Source organism: Falco biarmicus, chromosome 4 (genome assembly GCF_023638135.1).
Source record: "Falco biarmicus isolate bFalBia1 chromosome 4, bFalBia1.pri, whole genome shotgun sequence".
Lineage (NCBI taxonomy): Eukaryota > Metazoa > Chordata > Aves > Falconiformes > Falconidae > Falco > Falco biarmicus.
The window spans coordinates 50,182,212-50,201,550 of record NC_079291.1 but is presented as its reverse complement, the minus strand read 5'-3'; the positions used below and the strand labels follow the sequence as shown (position 1 = coordinate 50,201,550).

At 42.7% G+C, this 19,339-nt stretch overlaps 1 protein-coding gene across 1 annotated transcript in view; it reads right to left on the bottom strand.

The window, feature by feature from the left end:
- Positions 1–4,971, bottom strand: part of ADARB2 (adenosine deaminase RNA specific B2 (inactive)) — a 319,264-nt gene extending 314,293 nt beyond the window's left edge. The window contains exon 1 of the mRNA XM_056338476.1: positions 4,638–4,971. Coding sequence (XP_056194451.1) covers positions 4,638–4,737 — 100 coding nt within the window. The 5' untranslated portion in view covers positions 4,738–4,971. The remainder of the gene's footprint in view (positions 1–4,637) is intronic.
- Between the last annotated feature and the right edge of the window lie 14,368 nt (positions 4,972–19,339).

Here is a 19,339-nt window from a genome sequence, read left to right as displayed (position 1 = left end):
AGCAATATGAAGCAATTTCCAACAGTATGATACTTTGCCACTAGCTTTATACACTTCTGCATCACCTCTGAAAAAAGCAAAATATCTGACTTAATTTCTGTGTTCAAAAAGGCAAAAATGGCTATATAAGTCCTTGCTCATGTAAGAGATGGTCAATATTTATATCAGTGGGTTTTATACTTACATAATTAATATTTTGAGATAAAAGTTGATATATTTTATTCCCTCTGAAAGTAAAATGCACCATTTTATTGTCCTCACACTTACGTGCTGTTGCTAGGTAGATACAACTCTGCTATAACCCAATCACTTGCTATTTAGATATGGACTCATGAATCCCATATTTTTATTCTAAATTTAAGTTCAGTCATCGTAGCTAATGTCCTTGATGCTATCTCAAATTGCTGTCATTACATGGATCACTGGAAATTGGAGGTAACAGTAAAAAAGAAAAGAAAAAAAGAAAGGTACCAAATTAAATGATGGATAAAGGTTTAATCAATTTAATTTTATCACTAAATCCAGTCCCTTCCTCTCGAGCTGTCAGGGGTTGAGATAAGCGGAACACATCCTGAAGCACGGCGCAATCCTGTTGTGGGGAAGGAGTTGTGTCCCTGAACCTCGCCAAGATGAAACACGCTCATTTATTACTTTGGCATTGCAGGATGATGAAGAACCAAGCTGGTTTCCTCCCTCCGTTCTCAGCACAATCTTTCTATTTCATTAATTTTTCATGGAATTTCATTTCACAATCACTTTGCCTCTCTCACCCGCTTGCTGCCTTTATTTAGTTTATTCTGTCAACTTTTGTTTCATGTCCTATTGTACCAGCAGCAACCTCAGCCATGCTTTCCACCACATCAGGGATACCATATTCCCTCCCGTTTCCAGTAATTAACTTTAATTGCTAGCTCTATAAAATGTCATTACAAATAAGGTGGCTTATTTGTTGTCTTATAGTGTAAAATAACCCAGAAGGGGCATACCTCCAATCACCCATTTCACACTAACTTTCTATATGTTGATTTCTAAGAAGTTGCCGGAGGCTGCTGAAGTGTGGCCTTTTTAGTATTATCACTAAAAGGCAACTCTGCTTTTGTTTGGTCTGCTTGTAATCATTTATCTCAGAAAACAAGCCTCCTTTTCAAAATCTATACCACAGGCTATAAAATCTGCACAAATCGTGCCGAGGCCACTGTGCTGAATTCTGCCAGTGCTTTGTCATACTCGAGAGCCCTGGATGAAACACAACAAGAACCCACAAATACAGTAACTTTTTATAAAGCCTAAAAATTTTCAATGGATTTCTCTAAATCATTAGGCATAGTTTTCTAACATCTACTCATTTTATACACGCAGATTAAACAGAGAAAAACATAAAATACTTATTAATGCTTTTACACACAATTACTATGCAGACAATCTGGCAAGCATCCATATTTATTTTTCATTAAGTCTTTGAGAAACTAAGATTTTTACTTCCCACTGGGAGTTAACATACTTATTTTCTAAAAGACAATGAATATATTCCTACCTATACTAATTTAATAAATGGTTATGAATATTCACATTTTAGCTTTTTAACACACTTTGTGAGTGTAGTGTGAAACTGAATGAAATCTATGTTTGCAATGTGATATTCATTGCATGGACATTCAACGTTCAGTCTTCAAGGCAGGATCTTTATACTGAAAGGGTTGCTGGATTTCACAAGCGCAAAAATAAGATGCATGCAAATTAATTATTGGACAATGTTATTGTACACTGGAATCACACTCAGTGTCCTACACTTTTCAGTGTTCAGTTTGCATATATGGAAATTCTCTCTCTCTTTCAGCAAATTTTTATTGTTTTTTAGCCTAAATGCACAGGGAAATTCCACTATTCAGAGAACACTGTTTGCTTTCCTTACTTGAACTTGCTTTCTGCCCCCAGGAAACTCCTAAAACCAAATATTCAGGTGCAAAAGAAATGGAGTAAAGTGTTATAGCCAGACACACTAATTTATAATTCACACTAACCAGGACAAAAATATGACTGAAAACACAGAAAGAAAATCAGAAGAGGAAAAATGACGCTATTAAATAGAGAATAATATTTACTTCTACTGCTACACATTCCTAGATATTCTATCAGGCAATGTCTCAACCTTATTTTAAGCATAGTTCATATGTAACGTGTAATAAAATATATTAAGTTGTATAAGTAATTTCTTGAGTCCATCTTCTGAAGGAGTGGGGAAGTGACAGATAATTTCATTTCCTTGCTCTGATTAATGCTCAGTTTAAATTTAAGTCTACAGTGATTTATTTATTTTTTGGCTACATGGGTCCATAGGTATCTCTGTGTGTGTAAATATATGTGTGTAATTACAGACTTTAAAGCATCTACTAAAAGTATTCTTGCTATAAACAACAAAATATGTGCTGGAGAATAGTTAAAGGCAAGTGTCTTTGGTGTAATTCGCTACAAGGATTTTTCACAATCTATTAAACAGATCAAACCTGCAAAATAGTAGAGCCCATATTCATTCTCATAAAGGCATAGTAATTTATGAGCCTAACAAACATTTTCTTGACCAGTCTCCAGGATAGTCAGTTTTTTAAACAACACCTTTGCTTTAGACACCACCAAAAAAAGACACAGAAATAGATGATCAGTAAATAAACTAGCATAATAGTAAAATCCAACAGGTTTTATACTGGGCATGCCTGAAGTTACATGCATTTTTTTGCCTGCACAAATTTACAGGAATGTGTATTTTTATGAATATATACTGTGATGACATAAAATCAAAATCACAAGAACACAAGCATTGTTCCCCATAATTAGTGTACTAACCAACTACATTATTTGGAAAGTGGCTGCAGTACCACATTTGGAGGAATAAAATAAAAAAAAAAATGAGCCTTTCAAGTGCATTCTTATTGATATTGGTCAGCCAGGCACCTTCCAGAATGCCATCAACCTCCAGCTGTGTATTCTGCAAATAGCTGCCATCTACCAAGTTATTGTTTAGGAAGTTTTTGTGGGTTTTTAAAGACATTCAATTTCCAACTTATTTTGGCAAAACATAGAGCAACAAAGGACACATCAGAAAAGTCTTATTGAAAGACTCACTTTTTTCTGCTTTTTAGAAACAAAATTAACACTTATGATGTACAACAAAGCAGTTTTTCTCCATTGCATCGGTTAATGGGTTACTCTTTCCTCTTGGCCAAGTGCAGGGACGCTAAAGCTAGACTAAGTTTGCATGTCCCTAAAAAAGTAGTTTTGCTAGATTAAATACAGCATAAAGAAGTCTGCAGAGCACAACTTCAGCACAAGTAGATTTAAAGAGACCGAGTACAGAAAGTGTCTCTTCACTTAAGTGTTTTAAATCAATTCTGTAACAGAGAGTAACAGAGACCAGGTGTCTGCTAAAGACACAGAGTAACAGTCAAGGTTACACCCCTACTCGAAGTCCTGATATATCTGCATGGCTGTTTTCACGTGTGGCCAGGTCACCGTTTGTTACTGTGATTTTGAATGGAGAGAGTTCAGAGATGAAAGTTAGAACAGTGACAGTCCAATGAGACAGTCTAGCATGGAGCATTTGACCAGCTACTAGACAAAGGCTGCTCTGACACCTTTCTAAAAAGTTACCAACTACTGCGCCTACCGGCTTTACCGTAATCAATAATTAAAAGACACTTAGCTAATGGCACCTACAATCAGGTTTTCTAAAATCAGCAGAAGATATAGCATATTCAGCCCGAGTTGACCACCTAGCTAAAACTTGTGTTAGTCCCGCACAATGATGACAATTCCAGCTTAGACGCTATTTACTGCTTAGGGAAGCACCTGGAGTTGGCGCCTCCGCAATGAAGCGCCTTGCGGCTGGGCACCCTCGGCACCCTGCTTCTCCTGTCCCTTTATTTCACTTTAAAGTGTTCACAGCCTGTTAACTTCAGCTTTTGCAGGCAAAACGTCAAAAACCCGGCAGTAGTGTGTCATCCCTTCTACGGGAGGGGAAACAGGACAGCCTTGAGAGGAGCCTTTATCCAGGGCACAGTCCCCGTTCGCAATGACACCCTGTAGCTTCACTTTCCGTGCTTAGGGCAAGTAGCGCCTTCCTAAGGAAGGTCGCTCCGGGAAGGGGGACAGCACCGAGACAGCCGAACTCGGTAGACCTGATCTACAAAAAGACAAGAAGAGATAGCTGCGGGGGGCGGCCCGCCGGCCGGGCTGCGCGCTGCCCCGGGGGGCTCTGCCCTGCCAGGGGCCCGGCCGGCGGGCGCGGCGGGGGCCGGGGCCGCGGAATCCCCGGACGGCTCCGCCGCGCTGCCCCGGACAGAGCCCACCGAGCCCCCGCCCGCCGGCACCCCCGCGGGGGTTCGGCCTCAGCCCCAAACGGAGGGGAGGGGGCGGAGAGGACCCGCCTGCGGGGCAGAGCCGCGGCCCCTCCGGTCTCCGGCCGGACCCCGCCGGTGGCGCAGCGGGGAAGGCGCCGCCCGCCCCGCACCGGCCGTCGGGGCAGCGGCAGGGCCGGTGCCGGTGCGCCATGCCCAGACAATAAAAACAGGAGCAGCCGGTGTCGTGCGGGAGACCGGCAGAGAGCGGGAGAAAAAAAAAGCCAAAGGTGAAAATTCCCTTACCTTTCCTCTTTGATCTCCTCCTCCTCCTTCTCTTGGACTTGCATTTCAGCTGCCCGCTCGGCCCTCCCGACGCCCTGCTGCTGCCCAGGACGGATGTCATGCCCGTACTTCAGCGGCGCGGCACGGCACGGCACGGCAGCGAGATGTTTTCCTCCCGCGGAGTTTCTCCTCTTTCTGGAGGCGGCTTTTATAGCGCGGTGGGTAGGGCCGGCTGCTCGGCGCTGCCCAGCGCTCACGGCGAGGGGTCGCGCCTCCGCCCCGACGTGCCGGGCCCGGCCGGGGCGATGCCCGGGGGCGGCTCTGCCGGCCCCGCGCCCACTTTTTGCACCGCTGCGAGTTGCTGGGCACCGGCCGCTTTGAAGCCAACGGTGCGGGGGTGGGGGGTGGAGGGTGGTGGGGGGAGGCGAGGGGGGCGGATTTGCTGCTGCAAAGTCTCCCGCAGCCCAATCGCTCCCGCCGCCCTGCTCTGACATCAGCTCCGCCAGCCCTCGCCCCCCAGCCCCGCTCCCCCTGGGCGGCCGGCTGTGCCCGGCACCCGGGAGAACGCGAGGGAGAACGGCCCCGCAGGGACCGACAGCATCCTGCCGCCTGCCTGGGAGAAGCCGGAGGGGCAGCTTGCAAGAAGGGAGGCTGCAGGCTGGATTGCAAGCCTTTTCTGGCTTTCTTTTTTGCGCCCCCCCCCCCCCCCCCCCCTTGTTTTCCCCCTTTTCTGTTTTAGACCATGTGGACACTGAACACTGCTTCCAGAAATACAGAAATGCCGCTGCTGTCTTCCCCAGCCACACACTTAGTAGCTAGTTCACTAATTGCGTTGCTTATTATTCCCAGGGAAAGAGTATGAGTTTCTGTTGAAGGATCCCTGTGTCAACAAACCTTATGCAAGCGGATAAGTGTAGCGATTCCCCTTGAATCTCCGGTTATTTTTCAGGTACGTGCTCTGCTAAATTCAGGACCAAGGGCAAAAGCTCTGTGAAAAGAGGAGTGTGTTGTCGCTCAGACTCATACATTAACACTCCGCAGTGCCTCATTTAGGCAACTGTGCAATTAAAGTGTCGGGAGCAGAGGGGCTTTTACAGAGAGGAAAGATGACAACAGCATTCCTATGAAAAGCTTGGCTACAAAGCATTACACGTTCATTACAAAAAGCCCAGATATGCAACAGATAAGATACTGCGTTAAGTTACAAGGGACCTACTGTTTCTGTGCTCTGTCCTCCTTAGTTATTATCTAACTTAAAATTACGAATCTGGAAACCTACGCAGCAGATGGAAAACAGAGGAATATCAAGAAAAAATCATGCTAAATAATTAATGTCATCATTAGTGCTTACTGCATTTGTAGTTGGCTGGAGGAGCGCAGTAAAACCCTGTTTATCAGAACTCCTTTAATCTAAAACTTCCTCTTGCTGGAATGTAGGTTACCCAGCTCCTGCTGCTAAGCACTTCCACTGCAACTCTCCCAGCTATTAGAAACCCTCTGTGTTTGGCAGTTTTAGGCCTCTGTCATTTTTGGATGAGGCAGAGCTACACATTGCACAGATTTTCAAATTAAACAAACAAAAATATTTCCATTAAAGTCTCTAAAAGTGCTCATTAAACCAGGGTTTGGATATCACAAGCGTGACAAGGTGATGTCACCTCTTGGAGCCCACCCTTCACGAAGCAGGTTGCATATGGTAAGAAGGCCCTATGTACCCTCACTTCCAGCTATGTGGCACAGCACAGAGCACAGGGGGGAACTGCCTTCCCTACCTCACCAGCTAAGGCTGGAGAGCCTGTGAATTCTGACCCACATGGCTTGAATGTCAGATGTAATTCAGGAAGCCCTGTGTGAAAGTAGATTTTTACATGCCTACCTTTTACAGGTTACTGGCTGGATTTCTTTTTATAACATACACATCACCCAAAAGAATCAAACCTTTCAACTGCTATGTAGCTTAAGTAAACACCTCTTTAAATTGCTTCTGTTTCAGGGAGAAAAACAGGTCTGCAGGAAAACAGAGAGGTGCTCACTATTTTTTGTTTTTCGTTTGAGCCTTCAGCCTTTAACTATTCTCCCCTTTTCCTTCTAGTTTCTGTTGTCCTGACCACAGCTGACCCTCATTTATTAACATGGCAAAATCTTGTAGCTGTGTGTGAGGTAGTAATGCTACCACAAAACCCACCTCACATTCAGCTGCACATCAAACTTCTGACCAGTCTGGAATTTAAGTCACTCAATTTAGAAGCCACATTTAGAAAAGTGTCTTCTGTGCTTCAGTACCAATCTGTGTTCTATCCATTAGGGATCTAAAAGAGAAGCAAGATCCAATTAGAAAGAAAATAAGCATCCTGCAACGTTCATTCATTTTTAGGAGTGGCTTCAAGCTTAACACGTTCATTAAAGTTTCTGAAGACTTTCTTTTTGATAACATTTTGTTATATTCTTAAAATTACTGGGATCTGAGGTGCTAAAAAGATAGACTGGCGTTGCCAGTCCCTAGAGAAGTTGTGCTACCAACCCAACCCGAAAAGCCACCGATTCTCAGAAACTATCATTCAGTGCTAACAATTTCATTGAACTGCTTTTCAGTTCTAGGCATAGGCACGGCATCAGCAAGCCAACAGCAACAGCTGAGCTCTACTGGTAGTATAGCTCCCTCCTAGCCTGGTTGAAGGACTGGTGAAGGCATGAAGACAGCTGAAGTCATGTTGGTGGAAGGTGTCCCCTTGGCTATGAGTAGAGGTGAAGGGCTGTCATTTTTTATACTGCCCAGCTGCAAAGTCAATAGGATTCCCATTTAAGGAATGTGTGGTACTTATTCCTCTTGTTCTCAGTAATGGAAGGAGTCAGCTTCTTCACCCAGTGACATCCCCTGTTTCAACACCCTTTTTAAACTTAAATACAAGGTTACCAGTCCCACACAAATGGGTCTGTCTCTCCTCCCAGGCAAACAGGTATATGATTTCAAGCGCTATGGTAAAGTGGCATAAACTTAGTCTAGGAAATAAAAGAAAGCAGTATCAACAAGGTGGGAAAAAAGCTAAATTATAAAATAAGACTAGCTGGCTTTCAGTTACATGCTTATGTCTACTAATGGCCAATGCACCTGATAACCTTACCACCCCACAGAAATTACAGTTGTTCCTGAGTGCCCTGGTAATGATCATTCCTGATATTTCATGCTCCTTTTTGTTGAGTAAAGGAGCTTAGGACTTCTCCCATCTGCATGGGCCTGGCTATGGAGGTTGTTTTGTTTATTACCTTCAAGCTGAAGTATTTCAGATTGTTCTAAAGGCAATAACTTCACACACCTTGACTTACAGCCCGTGAAGAAACGCACGGCACACCAATGCACAGCCACCTGCTCAGGCCTAGGCGAATCAGACAGGCAGGAGGGTTTAAGGTGTGAGTCCTGATGTGAAATACTCTTCCCTGTTCTGTCTGGGGAGCTGGGACTCCTCTCGTGACCCATCACAACTGCTGATCTCAGCCAGTACATCAAAACCTATATTGCTGTTCTTGTGAGATAGACAGATCTCTCTCAGCACTGGAGGTACCCAAGCAAGGAGTCCAGGCTTTGCAGGATTTGTGACAATTCACTTCGCTCAGGTTCTCTCCAAAGAGGAGAGCTGAAGGGCAGTTCAAATAGTTTATTAACTGGAAGAGTGATGGTGACCATGAGAGTATGACGGGGAAAGAGAGTGTGAAACTGGATGCCAGGTTGCACACCTTAATTATACATTACCATTTAAATTTCTATGCCTAAGCAATATAGTGTAGAGTTAGTAATCAACAGAAATGGAGAAAAATGAAAATGGCTGAAGAAAAAAAGGAGCCCACCCTTATTTCAGTTAAGGACTTCAGATAAGCAACTTGAGGAATAAATCTTTGGAACAGTTATCCAAATCTGAATAGTAACCCCATGAGTATTATGGGTGGCCAGTACTTTTTCTGTACAAACATATTTAGATGAAGTAAAATCAATATGAAATCTGTTTTTTCTTTATCCCTCTGTTTTTCTGAAAGTTGGAGTAACTTGATTTTCAATAACATGTTATCACAAAAATTGCAGGTGAAATGATTTTTAAAAAATAAATAATGCTACATAGAACTTACAGAAATGCAAATATGTAAAATGACCCTGAGCATCTAAGATGTACCAAGGATGTTCCACAACAGTATTGCAGCATTTGCAGGGGCTGCTCCTGCCAGAGCAAAAAGGGTCCTGGTGAGCAGCACAGCAAATGGGAGAAGCAAGCTCCAGACTCTGCACTTCCCAGAATATGCACAAACCCTTGAAGAAGAGGCCATCTGGCTGCCGTATTCCCCAGTTTCCAGCTGCACTGTCCCTTCCTTAACGAGCTGTGGATGCTGAGAGCAGCAGGCCATGGTAGAGACCTTTGTAATTTGCTGCTTGGGAGCAGACGTGCCCTATAGGCTCCTGAGTTGGGAAAGGGATGTAGCAGCCACCCTTTATTTTTCTCCCATCCTCCCCTCCCCATTTCTGCTTATTTTTTCTCCCTCCTGTCTGCACAGGTAGAGAGAAAAAAAATAAGGCCCTTAAAATTTGGAAGACAAAAGATGCTCAAGGGCATTAAAGCAGGACATGAATGCAAACGTGTGGCTGCACAGGTGAGACTCCAGAGCCTTCTGCCGCAAAATGCCTGCACTAATCCACTCTTGCCCTACTTACAAGGAGCTGTCAGTGTGGCTATTTCAGCAACAGCCTCTTTAGCTTTGGGGCCAAACATCACAGGGTGGTGATGAAGCAATGAGGGTATGGATCCATATTCAGTGTATCAAGTTTGCCAGCAAAACGCCTTACTGCAGACAGGTCTTCCTGTCTGCTTTGCATATTATTGCACATGAAATAGCCCATCTGGGTAATGCTGTGGCATTGGATAGCGGGACAATGCTAAAAGGATTTTCCCTCTTCATTGAACTACAACAGAACAGAAGGAATTTGGGATGCAATACACTCCCTGCTATGGGAAAGCCACAGCAGCCAAGTTTCATCTCCCACAGGAGAAGCTCCTCCTCTTCCCCTCATTTCTTCCAGGCCCCACATCTATTCTGATGGGGGTTCTCTGTGCAACATGCCAGCAACAAGCGACGTCCAACTCCGTGATGAGCATGAGGTAAACATTTCAAAGCTGCTCAGACAATAGTAACTTTAATGGGGAAAATACCTAGATGCCAAAGACTGCAAATCATTGTAATTAGTAAGTCTGTATATACCACAGAAACCAGCAGCAGTCACTGGGGATGAAACAAAACTCTTCTGAAAGATGTTTGGATGGGCATATGAAAATATAACTCAGCAGCTCTGACTCTTGAGGTGACCAGAGATACAGCTCATCACTAGAAACAGTTTTGATTTTAATAGGATTTCTTGTGTTTGTAATACACTAAACCAAAAAGGGGAATGAAAGTATCCCCAAAGCAGGGACGGCTGAAACCTGATTTTCCCTTCAGATGTTTCGGTCCTGGCCACGACTGGTCATAGTCGGTTTGTTCATATACAGACCTTCCATAAGGCCTCCACTGACCAGACTCTTCCTGTGCCCCAGTGTCCCAGTATGCAGGCAGGTAATCAAATACACTTTTCCTTTAAGCACTTGAAAATGCATCAAGGTGCAACAGCTAGTTATTATTATTTTTAAATGATTAAATATTCACTCTGTAATATTGAAATACTGAAAAGCTGAAAAGTCGTTATAGTCCTTCTACATTATTTGAATAAACCATTTAAAACAATGAATCTGCTGGGGGAAAGCTCCCCATGCTGCAGCAAGGCTGTTCAGTGCAAGGAACTGCAGCCCAGTTTGCCCGGTGCCCATTCCGGCACCAGCCAAGGGCAGTGGCACAGACCAGCACTGCCTGGCTCTGGCAGCACCCACAGGCAGAGGAGAGGGGCACCTGGTCAGCCCTCGGTGGGGCAGGGGTGCAGGGGTGCCACTGTGGCCCCAGCTCACCTCTCTGGGTGGACGTCTGCAAGGATTTCCCAAGAGATTGGACTGCAGCATCACCCTCATCATGCAGTTGCCTCAGACTGGGAACTCTCATCACCTGAGAAGAGGATTGTGCAAAACAGTGACCAGGCTTAAAAATGAAGACCTTAATTTTTCTGTGCTGATGGCTTTTTCATCAGTAATATACAGATGCAAATACCACAGGGATTAAGGAAAGCTAAAGTGACCAGGGCTGTTTGCATACAATATACTTGCTCCCCTAATCTTTTCAGTTTGGAAATCTTCCAAAAGTTAAACAATTAGTAAATTCTCCCCCTAGCAGTCACGTGGTTTACAAAGACTTCCAAAATTTTTGATGAAAGACTCTACCATCTTTTAAAATGAATGCTGCTAGCCTATGTCATGAGAAACCTTAACCAACTTCTCAGGGACTCTAAAAATGTTTTATAGAGTAATCATGCAGTAACTGCATTGTACAGAAATAAGGCAGTACTGAAAAATACTACAGCATAGTTATTGTATAGCATTATTTCAGTAATACAATGTGTTAGAGTTTAAAGAAGTTGTTATAGAACTATAATTTGACTAAAGTTTACGTTTGCAAGCATACATATGTTTAGTATTACAGCCTTTCCCTTTAGACCTCCAGCACCAGTCACTGACCTTGTTAGTGACAGTGGCTGAGGCTAAGGTATAATAATGGTCAGTGTAAGAGAAGTGTATTAAATTGCATTAACCTCTGGTTAGATTCCCTGGCAGATTCATCAGGTTTCAGTGATATCCTATTACTTTACAAAAGGTGTTTCACTGCATTTTTCTGTCACCTTATTTTTAAACATATCTTTCAAAAGTCATTCTGGTTTATATGATATATAATCACTGCAAACCCAAAAGGAACAGTTCAGGATGTAAACGCAGAACAAAATTGTATGAAAACAAAGGAGGACCTCTGTATTTACATATGCTTTCCAACACTTGGCCAGCAGTAACAGTCCTACAGCTTTCTAAGATCTGTAAGGCCCTACAGCCTCTGCTAAGCACCCTAAAACAGACAGTCAGAATGAAGCCATTGAGAAAATAATCCATATTTTTTGAATGAACTAGCCTAAAAAGTCTATAATGAAGATCATGAAAAGATATTATTTGTCCCTGTGCATCCTCCTAATAAACCATCTGATACAACAATTTGCCTGCAGAAGGTTGTCTGTGTTGCACAGTATGGCCATTTCGAAGTCAGAAACAGAAAGGATACATACTGCCAGCAGAGAAAAACAAGTGACATAAAGGCTACCTAGTGCTATTAAACAATTCTGTGGGGTTTATTTCCTATATGATAGATAATTGATGTAGAACAGTTTAAATGTAGCTTGAAGTTCTGGCTAGTATTCCTCCTGATTGCCACACTCAGCAGCTGTTTGGGTCCCTTTCTGTTTCATGCTAGGATGGTTCTAAATTATGACATGTTGCTAAATGTAGACAGGCATCATTTGGCTGAAGACTCCTCTTGTAGACAACCTTACTGTACTAGAATATCATCATGGAATTAGTGCAGGGTTTGAACATTCCAAGTCTGAAGTCAGGCCTTAACTGACATTGAAGGACATGACCTTAGGTAAGTCATCTAAATGTCTATGTTCTATAAAATTTCAGCAAACCATATTGCTTCTTGTCATTTTTGTTTCACTGGTTTGTCAGTAAACTATTGAGATAAATGTTGTCTCTTGATTGTGTCTAGGTGAAGCTGATGCCAAGACAGCACAGAGTAACTGCTCAGAGACAAATTTTGTCTTTAAGCAGCAAAGGTATTCATTTTGTGCAATGTTGGGGAGCTAGCTGATTCGCACTGGACAAACTAGCTCCAAAGTTTTCAGTGAAAAGTTAGGTATTTTATACAGTTTTCGTGAGAGGTTACACAACATCTTTACATACATATTCATTTGATTTTGACACCTAATCATTTCATTCACAATAGGTGAGATCTAGATGGAGTAGACCTTTCAATTTTCTTTGTTAAACGATTTCCTGACTTGATGGTCTCCTTTTCTCCTTCAGATGCCCACCTGTCTTTTCTAATTATTCAGAGTACATTCCTTTCTCAACACAAACAGAGCATCACCCAGAGCATTGTACCAAACTCATCCTGACTAATCTGTTTTTTTAAGACCTTGTTCTGTTTCAAAGCTCCTACAAATATGGACCCCCAACTCTTGCTTGAGATGTCTAGATGATGCCATAATGTGAATAAAGGAATGTCAGGGAGCTATAGTTGCCATCACAGACCTAAATAAGTATCCATCAGCACCACTGAGAAAACAGTAGCAGTTCTTGAATCAAAAAATTTGTTGAATTATCTTGAATAAGGGAAGGCATAATCCAATGCAGTCAATACTGTTATACGTTTATCCTTTACTTCCCACATCAGTTCCCCCTTAATTTTATTTCTTCTGCACTACTACTGATTTTCGCTCATCCAAATCCTATCAGATAGGCATCAGGAAAGTAGAGGTGCTGAAGCATCTGTCTGCAGAAAAGAAAGGTAGCTAGAGGTGCTTGCATGTGGGTCTTTTACAGCAACTGAGCCACTGAAGGAGAGTGATATTTGCTCCACCCAGGGTCCACAGACTAGTCAGGGAAACTCAAGCAGCAGCAAAGACAGATGACAGATCCAAAACATACATTAAGAGAAGCAGAGGCACCAAGAGACACAGAGACAACAGTAATTAGCCTGTGTCTCCCTCACTCCAGAAGTCCCAAAGAACAACATGACATCTCTGGATGGTTCAGCAAACCAGTCTCACTCCAAACTCAACAAACAGATGGAAGTCAAAGATGTTATTCTAGGACCCCAGGTAAACCTGTTAAAGCCCAACATGTCCATCTCAGTGGTGAATCCTGAAGCCTCCCTTCATATAAGAAAAAGACAAACTCATTGTACTTCATAACAATTCACTAGTGACATGGTGGGCCTGCCAGTTACGATGTTAATTAGTAGTAGCTAAGGAGCCCTTCACGTTAAGGTTTTTGCCTCTGCCCTCTGTCCAAAACTTTCTTCCCTTAGCTTTTCTCACTGAATCTACATTCAGGCATTAATTTCTACGTGTCATACCAGTAAAGTTCAGTTTTACATCAGGATGACAATGACAGGCAGCCACTGAAGCCTTAAAATGCAAGTGCTGTTTCAAATCAAACAGTAGCCAAACTGACATGAGTTATTTTAAAATAATGAACTTCTCTTTACTGCTGGACAGTTTTTGAATAAAACTGGCAGATGTGAACTCTGCCAGGCTTAGTGGTAGGGAAAGATTCAGTGGAAATACAGTTTTAAATCCGTTGTTTAATCACAAGGCTGGAGACCTGAGTTTGGATTAATCTCATCTAATTTTGACACTTCAAACAGGTGAAGAACTGAGTGAAAAGCCTTGTCACTTGTGCTCCTTGGTACACAGCCGCAAAAAGACAGGCCTCCAGATGGTAGCACAAAGTTTATTTTGGAAACATCTTTCTCTTTTTCCACAAGTGAATTGAATATTGAGTGAATCTTGGGCAATATGGGATTTTTCAGCATTTCTTTGAATCCTAAAACCAGCCAACATAGGTACAAGTGGACCTTGCCTTAAAAATAGGTAAAATTTGATGACCGTTGCTTGTTTCTCCCTAGATTTTATTAGAAACCAAACCCAGTATAAGAATAAGAGAGGGACAAAGGAAAGGAAGGTTGGAATTACATAAATGTAAAATACAAAATAGTCTCCTGAATCCGGAGTTATAAACCAGACATTCCCATTTATAGAATCAGTTTCATAAACATCCTCATCAAATGATCAAATGATCAAGATTTCTGTTAACATCTTTATCAAAGGGGAAAACAGTTAAATAAAATTACACATCAGTGCTTTACTTAATTTTCTTAATTGTCTTCCCCCCCCCCCCCCCCAGCAAGAAGTATTAGGTTCATATGTAAGATGCTTTATTTAGAATCTGAAAATTTGTTTTATGTGTTCCTGTTGACAACCAGAAGCACTGGGTGAAAAAAAATAGCAGAACAAAGAGCTTCCTAGAGATATTTCATGTTTGCTGACTCACTACATCATCACATATGACACTGAATTATTAGTTTCAGCAAATACTGAAAAAGCACAAGAAAGCTTTCTTGCTCTTTTATCTTCACCATTATTCTTGGATTTAAACAACTCACATAAAAACTTTTGGGTAAAACTACAAACATTGAAAAATCATAATTTAGAGTGGGCTGTATTGTACGGGATGCCTCCTTAATCATACTGAGATAGAAGGCTGGGAGTATAGTTTCCTTGAGCTCAGAGGACAATCTGGATAGAAAACATGTTTCACGCTGATAGCCCGATGCAGAGCCTGTCAGGACTTCTGGAAGTTTTAGCAGGATTTTTCCTCTCTCTTTCTACATCTGCCCAAGCGATGCTGCTCAAGCAGAGAGATTGAAATTGCGGCCGGATTTGTCTCAGGATGAGCTGTGCTGTTGTCTGAGGAGCCTACGTTCAGTACAGCATGTTTTTCCACGATGTCTTACTTTTGAGTTAGCTATTTTCAGTACCCTTTTAAAAATATAAATATTAATGGCTATCAAAATTCAGGTAACCATGTGCGATACTATCTGCCTGAGCAGCTCCATCGCCCTCCCTTTGCAGTACCACTGACATATGGATGACCCCGCCGCACCAACCCCTGTGCTCCGCTGCTTGCACGGGCTGATTTGATTCCTTTGGCCCTGACCTTAGCTGTAAATTTTTAAAGCAACACTGTGTTGTTCTGTATTGCAGGACTAGTGAAAGGTAAGTGTCCGGGCTGTACTGTGGCTTGCATGACCTTCTGACTGGGAACAGAAATGTAATACTTCACCAAAAAAATAAATATCCAACCAAAACAACAGCTCCAGCTGTATGTAGAAAGCAGTTCGTTTAATGTCATCTACTTTGATGCAATAACAAATAAAATGATAATAATTTACTGTGGATATTGAAAAATTCTGAAACTGAGAATTGTTATGCATTAGTTAATACTGAAACTGTGAAATGTTTAACACCACACTGGGACATACCTGGCTTTTTTCAGAATTAGTTCTCAAAACCAGCTATGCTAATTCTTGTTTTTAGACTAGGATACCTGACTTTCCTCCCCCTGAAGACAAAGGCAAAATTCTCAATTACCAACATTTTACTGGCACTAGATTGTTTTTCTACAGTCGGTGGCTCTCATATGTACTGGTGTCATTTCATTAAAATGCTGTGTGTGACAGCGAAAGAAAAGGAGAATACAAGACACAAATGAAGTGAACGGATAAGTACATTAACCGATGTCATAAACTGAAAGGAAGGGATAGAGAATGACCAGGAATACATATGTTACAACTTAAAATAATAATAATTACGATGGATTTATTTTAAATTCATGTTACAATTTACTGTGCTCATCTCAGACACTTCCTTCTCTTTCTTTTCTTCCCATATCCATTGAAAGATTTAAACACCTTACTTGTTAGTAATAAGCATTGATTCGGCATCCCTCATGAAATGATGCATGATTTTACTCCATCACAGATAATTTCAGAAACATTTTGCTGCCTGCTTTTATCTGCACTCTACTTGTGGAGAGGATTTGAAACGGTTTGCGTAGTTGCCTGCTCTGCAATAATGTGAGGATTTTGTTATCCAGCTGAGCTACCATCGTTGGTTCAGATAGCTTGTATTCCTTCCTTCTGCAGCCAAAATCTCACAAAACCTCTCCCTGAAACACAAAGGTACAGGAGAGAAAGGGCAAATGAATCACCAAACCTTTCAGGAGGCTATTTATATTCCTCCTGGAACGTGGCAATTAGCGCTTCTCTGAGCCCCATCTCATGACCTTGTTGTCTTCTGCTTGTGCACCCACTTAAACAGTTTTTAGGCAGAGATCTTCAGCTACTTCGGATATCAGATCCAGTCCTGCTTCCAGCCAAAGACAGCAGACCATTACTACTGACTTAAAACACGAGCAGAATTAAGTACTGCATCTGTTTGATTCCAGCAAAACACCCACATCTCAGTGAGGTTTGCACATATGCACACAACTTTAGTGTTTAGAGCACAGCATCCCCAGCTCAGGACATACGACACCCCCCACCCCCCACCCCCCCACCCCAACCCCCGCTGTGGGGTGTTGTCTTTCTTGGATGTGCCAGCAGTGATTGCTGACATATCAGCCTGCATCTGTGGGAGACACCCTCAGGTTCACGCACATACTTGCACCCTTTGAGAGTCTCTTTCATTACGGTCGGGTAATAGAAAACCTAGCGCAATACAGACAACACTGACATTCATCTAATACCATTTCCCCTTCTTGTGCTCTGTGTCTCGGCCCTTCCTCAAGCCTCTGCACTAAAACACCCACCCAATAATTGCAGAGATTAATGCCAAGTCGACAGAGGGATGTGGATGTTGAGCCCCTTGTGCCTATCTATGAGGCAATCACGGTGACTGGAATCTACCAAGTACTGTGCTTGCTCCAAGGCAAGGACGGTCTCTCTGAGACCCTCCTGTGTGGGGTATCCCATTGGGGTGTTGGGATCTTTGCCTGGGTCTGCCAGCTGCTGGGGGGAGCCACCCAGAGCCCTCAGCAAGGTCCTGCTGGCTGCTGTTCCCTCAAAAGGGATATTGTTCCCTGGCAGGTATGTCAGTCCTGGCAGAGTCCTTGGCAGAAGCAGTAGTACCTACAATGGGTATCAGTACCTACAATGGGTATCAGTACCTACAATGGGTATCGGTGCCCCCAAGGGCATCACTGCCTGAAAGGGGATCAGTGCCTGCTAGGGGCATCAGCACCCAGCAGTTATCAGTTGCCACAAGAGATGTCACACTTCAGCAGGGGTATCAGGCCTTGACAGGAGCAAAAGTCCCTGTAAGAGGCACCAGTTCCTGTAAGAGGTATCAGTCCAGTCCCTCTATGGGGTATGAGTCCTCGGCAGGCGTATCAGCCCCTGCAAGGGGTATCAGTCTCTCTGAGGACATTCACGACTGATCCATGCAAATTGCAGCCTCAGTGCAATCAATAGATGTGACAAGCAGCCGGCGCTGGCAACCGGGGACATAATGAAGGTGTGACTGTGTAAACGGCTAACAGATAACAATGCTATAGGAAATTATAGGGCAGTGCTGTATTGAATAAGTGCAGTGCAAAATGAGCTGCGGCTCGCAGGTCATGCTTCCCCGCTGCTGAAGTGTCTCCTGCTCTTGTCCTTTGTAATTGTAAGTGGCAGCAGTGGCGGCTGAATGTGATGAGGGCATGTATCCAACCCTCATTTGTTCTGCATTACAATGCAGCCCTTGCCGCCAGCAGCTGATCCGGAGTGTCAGTGCCCACCTCCCAAGTGGACCAAGAAACCAGAGAAAACTCCATTTCCTTAAGAATCAGGAAGGCTGTCATTAAAACAAGGCTGTCCTTGAAACCACGCCGAATATCTGAGCTGGTCCTGTAAGAAATAGGGTGAAACCTCTATGTTTTGTTTTTTAAAAAACATGGTTTGCAGCCAAAGAAACACAGTAGCCTAAAGCATTTTCTTTCAGGAAGCAAAAGATCATATGTAGAAAGTAAGAAACCCGCTGACTTTATTATTTTTACATTTAAAGAAATATTTATAGTATATGATTTTTTTTTAAAAAAAACAACTTGGAAAAGAAGCTTTTGACTACATACAGTATTAATACTGCAAATTCTTCAGATGCTACTATTCCCCTTACTTACTCATTAATATTCAAGGAGAGAAAGAATGGATAAAAAGTGTTAATTGATTTTTAATTTCATTTCCAAGTCCAGCGATGTGAAGTCCTTCTCTGCAATTTTGTTCTGACATTTGGATCAAATTCAGTGACCGTTTTCTGAAGCCTCAGGTCTTCAAGACTTTTGGGTCTGATTCCCATTTAAAGGTTTACAGTTTAAGTATTACATTTGAACATAATCGAAGACAAGGAGGTGACTCAAAGTGCTCTGCAGAGTTCACTGATATTTCACCATCACTGATCAATGCTTTCTGTTATTTATGAACATTCCATACATCCCTTCCCCCCTCTTCATAATACCAGGTAATTTTATTTATGGTTCTCTTCACCTGAGCCCTGGAATGTCCATTTTTCTGGTTAAAGTAAAACGTACACTAAACAAAACACTTGTTCAATTTCTTTATTAATGCACTTTAAATGTAGATCAGATTTATTCTGTAACCTTGTTTTCAATCATTGAATGTGGCTGCTTGCTTTCACTGTTATAAAGAACCAATCTGGTTCTTGCAAATGCATCTGCCTACAAACGAAAATGAGCTCAAGGCAAACAAATTCAAGCTTTTGATTTTTTTGGTTTGGTTTGGTTTCCCCCCTCCCCCTTTTCAATACAGTGAACAAACCTTGCCTTTTTTCTTCTAGTTTCTTTAGGCCAGACAGCTTTCAGCTGAATCAGGGTAGGTGTACTTCCCAAGCTTTGAGGAGTCCATAGCAGGGTCTGCATCCTCCAATATTAAGCAAAATGCCACAAAAGCTCAGTTTTGGCAGGTACCCACATTTTCTGACACAGGAAGGTGCTCCAGGAGTTAAACCTACAAGTGACAGTGGGTTTGGTATCTGTGGAATCCACTGCTTTAATTTTTCCATTGTTGCCTCAATTATGTAGGAGAAGTCATCAAGGAAACAAATCCATGGGTTGCCCATCTTCTGCAGAGGCAGCCCTGAGTAAGACCACGCAGCCATC